At 41.1% G+C, this 14,467-nt stretch overlaps 1 protein-coding gene across 1 annotated transcript in view; it reads right to left on the bottom strand.

The window, feature by feature from the left end:
- Positions 1–11,459, bottom strand: part of ANOS1 (anosmin 1) — a 125,555-nt gene extending 114,096 nt beyond the window's left edge. The window contains exon 1 of the mRNA XM_053934987.1: positions 11,123–11,459. Within this exon, the coding sequence (XP_053790962.1) occupies positions 11,123–11,314 (192 nt within the window). The 5' untranslated portion in view covers positions 11,315–11,459. The remainder of the gene's footprint in view (positions 1–11,122) is intronic.
- Between the last annotated feature and the right edge of the window lie 3,008 nt (positions 11,460–14,467).

The raw sequence follows: 14,467 nt of genomic DNA, 5'->3' as shown, positions 1-14,467 counted from the left end.
AGTATCTCACCTTTTAAAAAAAATATTTGTCTACTGTCTTTTGAGGTACTTAGCTCTGGTTACATTAAATTGCTTCTACCTTCCCTTGTCATCTGAAAGAATCTCTTCTACAAATATTTAAAGGTGCTTTACATCTAGCAGATAACTGGCAATTTAGTTTTACTTTGTCCTAATGGCATTGTGTTATTTACTACCACTGAATTGAAAAGAAAGATGTCATGATACAATAAGATGGTATTTAACAAATTCAAGTTAATCTTCTTTAAACTGCATATTGAGAACTTTCTTGTTTTTATCAATTAACTGTAAACAGATATTTCTAGTATATTGTCACTGGTGTAAGCTCATTTCCATTGAAACCGTTGGATACATTACTATCAAGTGTAGAGATATCAGACTCAGGCCAGAAACAAAACTCCAGAAAAATCTGTCTTAAGCTATTAATTATATAAATGGAAGAATCAATGAGTATCAGTCAGAAATCTGAAAAATCCTCAGTTAAAGTAAGCAACATGAGCCTACCCTACATTAATTTTTAAAGTTCTTCAGTTTTTAAAACTACCCAAGTCGTGTTTTCTATTCCAAAACAAAGGCAGCGAGCATATCCTTTATCAAACTGTAAATGTTCACTTTTCTACAATTTGGAAAACAGCTGAGGTTAACTTAACTTTAGAACTAAACTTTAAAGTTTAGTTCACTTTGCTGCTCTTTTTTTTCTACATAAGGACAGTTTGGATCACAGGAAGAAGACTTGAAATAATTATTGTTTGCTGTTCCACATCAAGTGCCACTGAAAATTCTGGTTTTGATGCTGTCCAGTGCTCAAACACATGGGTGTGAATCTATGAATAACCCAAATCTTTTACAAAATGAACTAACATGCTGCATGTGCAGCATGTGTGCATTTCTACTCCACTTGGTCAGTGAGGATCCACTGGACAGAAAACTCATGAAACTTACCAGAAAGCTACTGTCTTTCACATTGTGTATTCAACTTTTTAACTCAAAGAAAAAACCCAGCAATAAGCTCCTAGCCGTAAAAATCTACATCTTCTTTCTTTATCTATCCTGACAAACACGTCCCATAGCTGCTACTAAGTACTATATGAAGTGACACACTCTTCATTAATTGGATTATTTTTACCCCTTTGTGTCAGTTTGTCTAAGCCCAAATGTTTCTTCCACCTACTGCATATCCAGACTGACCAATGTTTGGCTAATTCTTGATCTCAGTTCACAGCTGCATAGAAAGAAATTTCAAAACAGAAGAAAGCCTCAAGCTCTTTTAGCTCCAGTTCCCTTCCCAAAATTGTTAGGTACAAATTAAATGTCAACATATTATACACTCTTTGTAACTAATTAAAATGGGGGCAGATAATGGTGTGATTCATTATTGTCTAGTTGTAGTTACACATTAACATGATTTTATTGTTGTCAAAGGAGCTACAACCATCACCTAATCGAAAAAGAAAAAAAAAAAAAAAGACACAGTTGAAATAGTTTATATATAGGGATAGAAATTCTAGGGAAGAGAATGACAAATAGTCACTGTATTAAGACATCATCATACTAACACATTATTATCACCCCTTCCTCACTATTTGCTGCTTCACATATCTGTTCAGCCATGTGCTACATTCAAAGGAGACCCAAAGTCTTACAGCACTGAGGTCAAAAAATGAATTTGTAGTGTCTAGGTCCAAAAATGCCCTGAGGCCTGACTGGAATGTTCCAGTCATCAGCAGTTAAAAAACATGATCAGCTAAATACAAATGACATATTGCTCTATGCTCATGGCCTAAATCACTAACTGAGAAATCACATTCATGTACATGAACTGAGATTGCTTTTCTTTTCTTTTTCAAATATAAATTACTGTGAAGATAACTTCCCTAAAGAGTAATATATAAAAAAAAGGAAAAACAGAAGTATGTTTCTAAATTCTCATAAGAATGGCAAGGAAAGTTGAACTACGTTTGCACTAGACTAAATGAGTACCTTATTCTCATCCAATCTTCACCATCAGCCTCAATTTCTGACTGTCTGGACACAAGACATTTGCTCCAAAGCAATCCTTTTTCCCTCATATCATCTTATTACAGGATCCATGACAGCTAGATTGCAGTCCTCACAGGCAGAAAAAACAGGTTTCACTACCTTGGCCAGGTTTGCAGATTCAGCTGTGACCACTTGAGGAATTACACTGGCCATGAATCAAGGGTTTAAGTTTGTCTAAGTTCTGACATGAAAGACAACATCAGCTAGAACTTTGTTGTGAATTTTCATAGCGGCCTTTCCTGTAACTGACCTCTTCAATGAAGACAAAAGGGTTTTCAAAACATGTTTACTATGTTTCAAAAAAGAGAAATTAAATTTTTTAAACCAAGTGAAATTTCAAGCAGCTGAGAAAGGACAGAAATAAAACATGTTCACAAGAAACAGTTAAAAACAACTCTTCCTACAGACCCATTACATCTGTTCTCTGCTTCTGTAATTCTTTAATTTCAATTAATTTTGTCACAGGAAATTTTACAGTGCCCTCTACTCTCACAAAATTTCTCCTTCCAGTATTGCAAGCCTGCTAGAGCCCACCCATCTCCATTCTGAGACTCTGTCCCTTTTCTTGCTTCTCCTACAAGTTCTGAAGACATGTGCTCCTCAGCAACCTCAGCTGCTTACCAGGGCAGTCCTGTCCTTTGCAAGCTTGAGACAAGTCTCCTCTTTTTTCAAGGAATGTAATTTCATATGTGTGTACATAACTTTGATGTCACATCTCTTTGACAGTCTAGAGAGATGCATTGGTGAAAATGTTATTCACAGAAGACAACAGAAATTTGATTAAAACTTTAGACTGGGGTTGTTCCCCAAATCTGGAAATATCTGATGTTCTTTTCAGTGGATGGAAAGAATGTGTGATTCTTTTTAATCAGAGATGAAAAGAATAGTACTCTACTTTCAAGTTTAAAGGGTCCACTTACCTTTCAACACCCCCAGTTCTCCATCTCTGTGTCCTGTGACCTCTTGGTCATTAAAAGACTGAAAAACAGATACAACTGGAGCTGGGACACCAAGTTCACAGCACTCTACTTTGTTGACTACATGGACCTAGTGTTCATACATGGACCTGATCCAGCTGAAATCAACAGAAGGCTTTTCATGAACTTCAAAGGTTTTTGAAGTATAAAGCCTTATAAGGCTCAGCTGTGGGAGAGATCAAAAAATGAAGATTCTTGGTGTAAACTTCTAGGCAAGGAGTTTTAGTGCAAGGTTTACAATTGCTAGGCACCAGCTACTAAATATCAATACAGATGTGTCTGTAGGATGCTCCTGATACTCGGTCATTAGTCATACTTTCAGTCTTTAAAGACATGGATGCTAAATTACACCACTTTCTTTTTCTGTTTACAAAAGTTGGCTATGTACTCCAATCCAGCTAGTCAGACAAAGTAAAAATTCACACAGAATGGCCAGCAGAGATGTAGGTCGGAATGTGAATAACAATTTCTATCGGTAAACACAAATTCAGCACTCAATCTTAATGCCCTTTACAAAATGAAAAACGATGAGCATCTGGAATATCAGTCTGCTTTACAAGCTGTCTCAGAAATCGAATGTTTTAGAGTTTTTTTCCTTATACAACACTTACTAAATCAAATACATTTAAATTAAATTCAGAGCGCTAGTTAATCACAGAGACAACCCATATACACACAACAACTAATGCTTTAGTAATAGTTTTAATATGAACACTACCCATCTGAAAAACCTTTTGCTCTGTATCAAGTGGCTATATCTTTCAATGGAAAAAGATTTACATTTTAGAACTGACAGCATTTTTCTTTCAGAAGTTTTCTAATGCTTTTCAAAAGCAGCATTTCCCCCCCCTCATCAACATGACTGTGACATTTAAACTACTCTTTGCCAGTATTTTCTATACATAAAATGTCTGCTTTAAAACTTATTAGCAATTCCTGTTGGGTTTATTGCACCTGGTGTCCAGCACATTTACCAAATTAATAGCGATTTTAATTTTACGAACGTAAGCATAAAGAATTTTTTTTTTAATATGTAAGAATACACAAGTAAATGTAAGAAAAATATCTTGGCAACTCCCATTGTTCAGTACAATTGCTCACCATCCACTTACATTTTCATACAGTTCATTGATTTGCATTTAAACTTACACTTGAGACACATACAAGTATTTTAATTTAAGAAAGCAATGAGCAAGTCTGAGTGATCAAAACCACTAGAAAACCACGACCAGGCAGTGTAAACCCCTGCACTCATATCAACTATGCAAGCATCTACTGAGGGCAAAGAGATTTGGGTCTGGTTATGAGAAGTTAAAACTCCAACTTAGAGAGGTTCAAATCAGAAATAAGGGAGGTTCATACCAGATCAGGTTACAACAGCAAAGACTAACTATGGCTCAATTACACAATATGGTGAAAAATGCAGCTATTTTCACTAGATGTAACCATTGTTATTCAAAACAAACCTTTCATTTTCACAGGTTTAACCAAAGATTCTGTTAGATCTGTGCACCTTTTGTTCACGACTGCAGACCTTGATAATCTGGGCACACCAAATGCCAGAATAATTATCCAGATCATATGCCATATGAACATTAAAAACAGGAGAATGATTGGGTCTTTTAATAAGTTTTGAGAAAAACAAAGTAATGACAAATACTACAATTTGTCTGTGGAAATAAATTAAGAGCAGTGTGCTTTGCAAGACATATGAAAGTTAGAATTATTTAACACAAGGGAAATTTTTGGAAAGGAGAGGAGTACTGAAACAGCAACAAAAGCAGATGGCACACATCCTCACATTTAGAAAAGGTTGTGAACATGTCCCAAGAGAACTAAGCAAACTCAGTGCCTGGGCAGCCTGTCCATTGGAACCAAAACAATCTAGGAATAACACACTACGCATCTACCACATCTCATTACAGAAGTACCACATATCTTTTCACAAGATTTAATGAAAAACAATTTATAGTTTCAGACTTATTTGAAACAATTACAATAAATGGCTTCTTCATTATTTCCAGCTTCTCTACAGCAGAGCACAGAGAGACACATGGATCCTGGACTTTCGGCCTGGCCACCACTTTCCCAGCTGGGACCCATTGCAGATTACTGCAGGTGCAGTCACTTTAGAGTTGCAGGCAATTCGAAGGCAGATGTGCTGGCATTGAGACAACTAGCTTCCTGACTTGTAGGTGAAATCTGGTATTGCTTATCTAGAGGTAATCACTTGCACATTATTTGCTTGCAGATATAAAATCTGAGAACCTTTTATTACTTACTTAAAAGAATTGCCTGTTTTTCTTCAAAAACTTCAGTTGTCCTGAAAGGCAAGAGTCCTTCTACAACACTAAAAACAACCTCCTACCACCATATAGTTATCAGTCATTCAATATAACAAACTTCTAAGGCCTTACTCTTCTCTTTTACAGCTACTAAACATTATGGAACATATGGCTCTATTAGCTTAAAACAATATTTTTCCATACTTTCAAAAACAATTTTGAGTTAGCCTTGGCTCATCTAGCTTAGTACTAATTCCTAAGTACTAAATCACAGTATATTACTATTAGATTTTCACTAAATCACATTTACAAGCAGTAATTTCTCTCTAATTTCCTTCCATGTATCACAAAACTGGCTTACCACTTCAGGTATGTCTATGTTGTATCAAAATTTTCAGCTACAATTCATCCACTTGGCAAATAAGTCAACATGAACACAGAACCCCTATGTGACCAAGGTCATCCACAGTGCTGCCTTTATGTTTCCAACCAGTGCCCATTTTAACGATTTTAACAATCTCTCATGAGCCTGTTCAAACAGCAATCACAAGGCTGGATCACACAACATGTATACATCTCCACGTACCTGGACTTCCCCCTGATGAATAAAGAAATAGATTTGTTAAGATTCAATTTACTACTGATTACCCCCTCAAAAAAATTTAAACCTACACTGAGATGTACCAATATCTAAAAGGCTGGAAAAAACTGATTTAGCATTAGCATTGTGGTTTTAATGCACTGACAATCATGAACAGTCATATACAAATTCATGTAAGAAAACCTAAATCAGGAAAATTAATTTAGAAGCAAGTAACAGTATTTAGCAGGCATTATATCTTTAAAATGTAGCCTGTCCTTAAAATCTTTAAATTGTTTCCTGTTCTGGTCACTCCTCCACACCTGGAGTGCTAGGTCCAGTATTGGGCTCCCCATTACATGGAAAGAGATAGACTTCGTGGAGGGAGCCCAGAAAAGGGATAGTAATATCTCTCACACAAGAAGAAGCGAAAAGAACTGGGAATATTAGTCTGTAATAGAAAAGCCTCAATGGTTTTTCATAAATGTCTGTAAGTACCTGATGGGAGAGAGTAAAGAAACTGAGGCCAGACTCTTCTCAGTAAAGCCCAGTAACGCATCAAGAGGCAATCGCCAAATGTGAAACATGGGAAACTTCATCTGAACATTAGAAACACCCTTTTTGTTACTGTGAGGGTGGTTAGATGCTAGAACAAGTTGCCAGGAGGTGCCGTTCAACCTCAGCACATACTTTGTGAGCACATAGCTGTAACCTCTCCAGTGACTCCACACCACAAACACAGGCAATTTTACGGGCAACTACCCCAAATTCTTAGGGCATGTTCTACAACTCTCTCAGCTTTTGACCCAGTAAACAAGACTGACCACTCCTCTCTCTTAAGTAAATTATCAAGTTGCACATATTATGCAGGAAGACACTTGAGCTTGAGAGGTCTATAAAAGACACCAGCTAAAACAATGATCAACGAGTCCACAGGTCAAAGTAAACAGTTTGCTCACCATGACATTTTTAGCCTAAGTAGTTACAGTGATGTTCAAGCTCTTATTCATAAAGAAAATTTAAATCACGCCAGTTTTAAAACGTGTCTCAGGTGGCTGGCAATAGAGATTAAAATCCAAATTGTTTTTTCACTCAACTTGAAAACAGAACACTAAAAAGGTCACTGCCATGCCTGCTCCCCCAAAACAGAACGAGCTCATCCACAACTAATATCACAAATAGGAAAGGCTACACCCAGAGATAGCAGTGCAAGGAGTTTAGTCTCACTCCACTAAAACAGGCAGGTTATGCAGAAAAGCCCTACCAAAACTAATCTGAGCATTCAGGCCTCTTGTCCAGCTGGCTGTATGAGGTCCCTGTTTATATCCGTACCCTTTTCAAAAAAACAAAAATTTATGCAGTAACTGACCTCATCATCATGGGGCTTTACCTACTGTACTAAATTACTGGAAAACTAGATTCACAAAAAAACTTTGAATACATCAAATTAAAAATTGTATCTTTCTCCTGGAGATCAACTAAAAAACACTGAGACAGAAACTGCCTTAATAAGAAAATGCTGAGGAAAGAATATATCCAGTGACATCACTGTACAACTTCTTTCCTGAAAATAGTATGCCTTTTTCCACACAGGATTCACAGTCTTGGTGTTTCTTATGGAGCCAGACACCTAAGTCCTTCCTCTCATTTCAGACCAGAGGAGGAACTGCCCTTCCCATCTTATAAGGGCACCATACTAACACCCAGGCATGCTCTTTTAGTTAACAGCCAAATGCACAAAATGCTGAATATGATATAGGACTTCAAGGTTCAAATCTACACCTTCTCCTAAGCAGGCCATTTGATGGTCAAGCTCTTGCTTACTGGAAGACCATTCTTGCCATCCTCCCCTGTTCAATGGAGTTTTAGAGAGAATTTTGTCAGAAAAAGAAGCACAGCACTAGGAACTCTACTTTATCAAAAGCATGGACAGGTCCCAGTGAATGCTCCAGTTACTCCCTCATACATGTTTTGCAACAGTCATAGTAAAACTCTAGTGTCAACACCCAAAATGGCATAAAATAAGTACTCTGAACATAAGGCTAGAGAGATGAGTTCTCTTTGCCCTTACTCTTTCTGGTCAGAGGTAAATGAATGCTTCATTCAATACTGCCCAGGGGCCTAAGTTACACAGTAGGAATAAAAATGCCTTCTCTCATCTGCAAAATTTAAGAGCAATCTAAAGCCCCACTACTGAACACACTCCAGTATAACAGAAGAGATATGTTGGAGTCCCTTCATTTAAAGATTAAACATAATTCTCTGCTGTGGATGAGCATGTAATCAGTAAGGTTTTACATAAAAGCAGAATCCACTATGACCCCTCCTGACTACAATTTTTTGTTTGATTGCTTAGGATGAAAGGCCTTTGTGCTAGCATGCTCTCTGTGAATGATCATGGCCTGGAAATAGGCCATAAATATAAAACACACACATTTCACTGGGTCTAAGACCCATGTAGTGCATAACTCTCATAATGACCTCATGTATTCTTTGGTATAACCTCTACATGGAACTTCCCAACACCAACAGAACTGGAAAACTCCCCTAGCCATGGGGAGTTTATATGAATAAGCAGGCATCCGTGCCCCTTCAAGTATTCTGAAGATCAAAGATTTTTGATTTAGGCAACCAATTCTTCTTCTAGCCCACATCAATAGTCTACATGGAAAAAAAATATTATTTGACCTATTCTTCAGTTAAAATAATTTCTACTGACATTGTCTACTGGCAATGTACATTTAAAATAGGCTTAGAATTGCTTCCCAAGTGTAAATTAATAAATAGGTTTTTTAGAAAGAGTACCTCTTTTAAAACTTTTAAAAATAAGGACAGTAAGGAAAAATGGGTGAAACTTCTCTGTGGGGAGGAATGAATTAAAATCCCTTGTGAATATTTAAAAGTTGGAAAAATATTAGCTGCCATTCAAACAAGAGCCAGAAGGTATAGAATTAACCCAGACTTCCTATTCCTACCTCATTCTCTTTAAAAGTTGTTAGTAATGTGATTTTAGTACAATAAACTATGTGAAATTAAGTCTCTGTGAAGTTTTGGGGACATCATCTCTTGCAAAGCACGTCCAGCTGCTGTCTCCCTAACCCCCACCACCGAGGCTGTATCTAAAGCAGGGCTGAGAAGTGAGTGGGTCAGTCTTTCAATTCTTGCCTAACTGGGAGACACTAGAGTTCCTTCCTGCTCTGATTGGGAAGAGCTAATGTTTAGTTTGCTTCAAAGGTTGAATCAGATTACAAGATAAGTGGGCATCTGAAATGAAAAGAACTCCAGAAATTGCTACCAGTTGAGATGAAAAGGGGAGGGGAATGGCTAGAAGGAGAGAGAAGAGAAAGGAATGGAACACCATACCCTTTAGCCCACATGGAATAATCTGAGCCAAACCTGCACATCCTACAGCCCACACTGTTTTATCAGTCTCCTGTGAGAACACTGAATGCTTGATGTACTTTAAAACTCTCCTCCTTTTCGTCATTATCAGACAATGGAGAGCTTAACTTTTATAAACGAGAGCACTTTATCTTCCAAACATTACAGTCGTTTCATGTCTAACAGGAGTTTAATCCCTAGTAATTAAGATAAATTACCACGTGCTTTAGCAGTTTGGGGTTAAAACGCTTAAGATTTTTCAATTGATTACAAAAAAAAAAAAAAAAAAAAACAGCCAGTTATCAAGTCCTGAGTAATTCCCCACTTATTTTACTCTAGCTAATTAAAATGTAATCACTATTGTTTGCAGTGTACATTCTGTCAGCAGTTTTACGTTGAAAAAGAAATCTTGCCAAGAAAACACACAAAAAAAGGAAAAAAAAAGCCTTTCACTGTGAATTGTCTTGATCTAAACTGCCTCTTTAGCCACTGAAACTGTAAAACAAGTAAGTTACAACCGCTTGACAACGCAATAAAAAATACTAACCACTCTCCGGGATAATGAGCTATATTAATGGGTATCCTCCTTTCAGGCCATCCCGTGATGCACGGACCACGCTGACCGCGGCCGCTCCGCCGCCCCCGGCCGAGCCCCGCGGAGCAGCGGCCAAGCCAGGGCAGGGCAGCCCCTTCTCCAGTCGTCTCGAGTCGCAAGCCCGAGTCTCGGGTCTCTTCCTGCTACCCTTACAACACACACACTCAGTTCTCTTTTTTTTTTTTTTTCTTTTTTGTCTTTTTAAAATCGGTTTATCCTTAAATACCTCCGAGACCTGTCTTTGGTGCCAACACCTTTGCCCCGAATGCAACTTCACCCAAGGCGCTTGTCCGGGCGTTCCTGGTTTCTCACCGACCGGCAAGCCCGGGGTGAGCGGGCGGCGCGTTCCTGGCGTACCACCCCGAAGGGCCGAGGTGGCTCCCTTCGCACCGAGCTGGCCAGCCCTTCCCCAAAGGGGCTGCGGTTCTGGGGAGACAGAACGGCTTGCAGCTCGGAAGGTTTCCGTCATTGGGATGAATTCGAGTAGGTTTAATATTTGCGCAGTGAAGAACAGGTGGGGAAAGGACAAGGTGCGTGTGTAACTAAAAGAGGGGAAAGGACGGGCAGACACCCGCTGCTCTTGCACTAGCTCCACACTGCTTCCAGCTTTCATTTTAAGCCACGCGAGTCTCCCGCCACTTCAATTCCATTTCTCCTCACTTTATCTCTATTTGTCCCGTTAGCCAAAGATGTGCCTCTCTGTCCCAGAAAGAGAAAAAAAAAAAAAAAATGCAAGCAGCGTCACCCCCACCCTCACCTTCCAGGAGATCAGAACCAAGTATTACACGTTCATGATTATCGCTCTTAAAAAACAGGCTCAAACTTTCCCACCGGGCTGGGGAAGCGAACCACCTGCGGCGGCCTGGATCACCGGCGCGCAGGCGGGCGGAGCCCCGCGGGATCGCCGCCGCACCGCCCGCCGCTCGGCAGGACGAGCGCACCGCCGGCCCGGGAACACCGTGTCGCGCCCGCCCCGCCGCCTCGGACACCACCGGAGGCAGCGGCCGGAGCGCCGGGCACCTGCGAGGAGCCAGGGCAGAGCATGCCAGGAGCCCCACGACCCGCCAGGCGGGGAGCCCGGCCGGCACCCACAGGCACCGACGGAGCTCGGCGCTGCCGCGGGGCCGTGCCCACCTGTCCGGCGCCTCCAGGTGCCAGCCATCCCCTGGGGGTGCGGGCCCCCGAGTTCGCCGTCCTTTCCGCGCCCCGGGGGATACCCGCTCTCCGGACGGTGCCATGCCCCTACCTGGAAATGCTTGAAGAAGGCGGAGATGCGGGTGATCTGGAGGCTCAGGCACCTGGAGGTGCATCTGGCGGCGGCGAAAGCCTCGTCCTGCCTTCGGGCGGCGGCGGCGGCCCCCGGCCCGTCGGGGCTGCCGCAGGCGGCCGTCACCCAGAGGAGCAGGGCGAGGGACACGCCAGGCGCCCTCCGCACCATCGCTCTGCTGGAGAGGAGGGCAGAGGGGCGGCCGGGCGGCGCGGGGGGCTGCAGGCGCCGGGGAAAGCTCGCTCCCGCTCGGTGGGCTGGTGCCGGGCTGCGCCGGGGACGGACACCTCCGCGCCGCAGAAACTACACAAGAAAGTTCAATCATTCAACTCCCCTCACTCCCGTCCTCCCTCCCTCCCGCCCCGGCCCACGGCCCTCCCCCGCCGGCAGCGGGCGGGCCGATGCCGGCAGAGCCGCGCCATTGGCTGCGCGGAGCGCCGCCGGCGGCGGGCGGGCCCGGTGCCCGCGGGCAGGTCGGTGCGTTGCGGGCGGCCGGGCCCTTCCCCGCACGCCGCCACCTGCGGGGCGCGGGCGGCCGCGGAGCCGCACCCCTGTCCCTACACACAGGCGGGCTGCGTGGGGGTGGCTGAGCGCCTGGGCCGCTGGTAGCCAGTCTTAACACCCTGGTTAAGTCTCTTTTATTTCTTCTTTTAAACATCAATTTTTAAAAAGGACGGGGAAGTAAGAACGGAGGGAAATCACTTTTTGAAACTCGGTGTTTCTTCCAGAGTAACACTGCGGTGAGTGCTTGTCCCAAGGTGAAACACAGAGGATCCTCTGAAGAGTTATTTAAAAACGAAAATCTACAAGTCATTAGTCCAAATATCTCTGTGTAATAGCTGCAAAGATTAAAATAGCACCTTGAGCTGTAAAATGGCCCCCATACAGTAAATATCTGCCTAACATCCTTTCCCTCTTGCCGTCAGATCCAGGGCCGGAGCGTGTGCCGCAGTATCTAGCACAGAGGTTACCTACCGCATTCCTCTCCCTGTGCACACTGCATGGACTCCTCCCGTCTCCAGTATGTGCTAGAAAGAGTGAGTGGATCATTTCTCACCGGAGCCTGTGGATTGAGCCTCCTGAACTTGAAAATCCCACAGTTGTATGAGCTGAAATAAGTAACTTTCAAGCCATTTCAGGAGTTAATACTAGGTCAGTTACTACGATAAGTAGTAGTTTAGTATGGTTATCAAACCCTGTATTAAAAATAATTCAGGAGGCATCTTTACTGGAGTGATTTCTAGTATAAGTTAAGTGTTCACTAGGAAAGTCATCTGAAATCTCATAAAAGTCAGCAAGATCTTCAACCGTTCTGGCTGATACTAATTTTACATGGCTATAATTTTTCTATGAATGTTTTTATGTATACAAATGTGAAATAAAAACATATTCCCCAATGTTATTATTCTCACCAGGCTATATGCATATACCTTTTGTGCACTTATATATCAGAAATTCAAAGTATAAAAGGGTCTGCTACATCCCAACTAGGAAATCACTTGTTAAATTCTACCAGTATACTAGCTATAGTTACTATACTAGCTATAGTTTTGCTATCTTACCACAAAATTAAGGCACAGATTAAGAAAAGCTTTCGTGTCAGAAGTATTGCTAACATACAAATATAACAAAAAGCAAGGCACAATTTAGTTTAGATGTTACTTTGCAGCTTGTGGTCTCTCTTGTCAGCTGTCAGAAATCTTCACTTGAGAAAAGCCAGAGGGCCAGGGTCAATCCTGCCAGTGTCACCAAATGGAGATGACAGTTTGTGCCCTTGGATGCTTGACAGAGCACAGCTGCCAAAAGGTGAGGTCACCTACCACATCCTGGCACAGAAGGTGCCCTGCTGTTTGCACTGTTTATTGTGCTCTGCCAGCTATTTTGGAAATGCCCTGGTTAATCAAAGGAGACCATCTCAGCTACACCTCCTGAGGGGGCATGGGTTGACTTTGAAGGTTTCTTCCAACCTAGTCATTCTGTCAGTTCTGTCAATTCTGTCAGTTCTGTCAGTTCTTCATTTTGCAGCTGGAATGGTTACCTTTCCTCTTGTAGTGAGCAGAGATCATAAGGGGTTCACAAATGCTTTTCCTAATTCTCATGGACATCTCACCACTAGAAAACTGGTTACTTTGCCTGATCCAGCATCTTGATATTTACAAACTAAAAACAGCACATGACAGAACAACACAGAAATAAATCCACATTCTTAGCAATGTTATGGCAAATAGTGGTGACCTCATTCAGTCCTCAGTATTAAGTTCAGGACTTCCCAGTTTCTAGCTGACAATCTTTTAAATAGTTTTTCTTAAGCCTTGACTAAAACTTTTCCAACTTTTTGCCTTGAGTCATGAAAAGAAAATTGCTTTGCTGATTCATAGTGTTTACAGGAACGCTGAATGCATTGAACCGTAGATAATAAGAACTGCCTGAAAAAAATATGTAACTTTCTGTAAATCAGATGCAAATCTAGAAAAGCCAGAAAATTTGGTTGATATATCCCCTCCATGTTAGTACTAATGCCTTTTATGTCATATATTATAAACTCTAGCTTTAAGTAAAAGGGTATGAATCCTTTTTCTTTTGTTTTAAAAAGTCTGGTAGCAAAGGGCATAGAGCCCTTAATAATTAAAAAGTTAGTGAATACACAGTTTACTCAGTTGCTTTTGTTTGAAAGTTCATGGTTACGGAGATCATCAGTGTAGTCACTAAATTCCTTCTCAGTAAGGGCTGACTTGGTTAGAACACAAAAGACTGGCTGTTCACTTCCAGTAAAACTGTAGTCACACAGGTCCTGTTCCCCTATGTGGAGATTATGAAACAGGCTTGGTAGCTCAAGAATTTAGTAGGTAATTAAAACCCACTGTGGACTAAGTATCTGTTAGACCAAAGGGGTAGATATGCAAGATTTTAAATATACTCATTTTAAAGACATTAATAATTTGGCTACAGAATAAAGAAACTTGGAAATAAATTATGTATACACTTCAATCAACCTGCAAATATAATTATGGTCTTTAACCAGATAAATAGACACATGGATGCATTCATATGTTTTGCTCACGCTTTTTTGTCAATAAATTATATTAAATAGTCTTTTTGTATTAGAAGTAGTAGAATTAGTGCTAACAAATTTTTGCGAGTGCAGAGTATTATTTTTGTGCTAAAAATATTTGCATTATTTTCCTGTCTGTGCTTCAGAAGAGTCTGACAATGTACAAATGAGGTTTTTTGCAAACCAGGGGCTGTTTTTTCACAGGAGACAGCGCCACATGCTGGCATTGCGAGGTGAGAGCCACCGGGCATTGTGCCGGTTTAGTTATGGTT

This window comes from Vidua chalybeata, chromosome 2, assembly GCF_026979565.1.
Source record: "Vidua chalybeata isolate OUT-0048 chromosome 2, bVidCha1 merged haplotype, whole genome shotgun sequence".
In the NCBI taxonomy this organism is placed as follows: Eukaryota; Metazoa; Chordata; class Aves; order Passeriformes; family Viduidae; genus Vidua; species Vidua chalybeata.
Note: the sequence above shows the minus strand (reverse complement) of the source record. Positions and strands in the feature narration are given on the sequence as shown.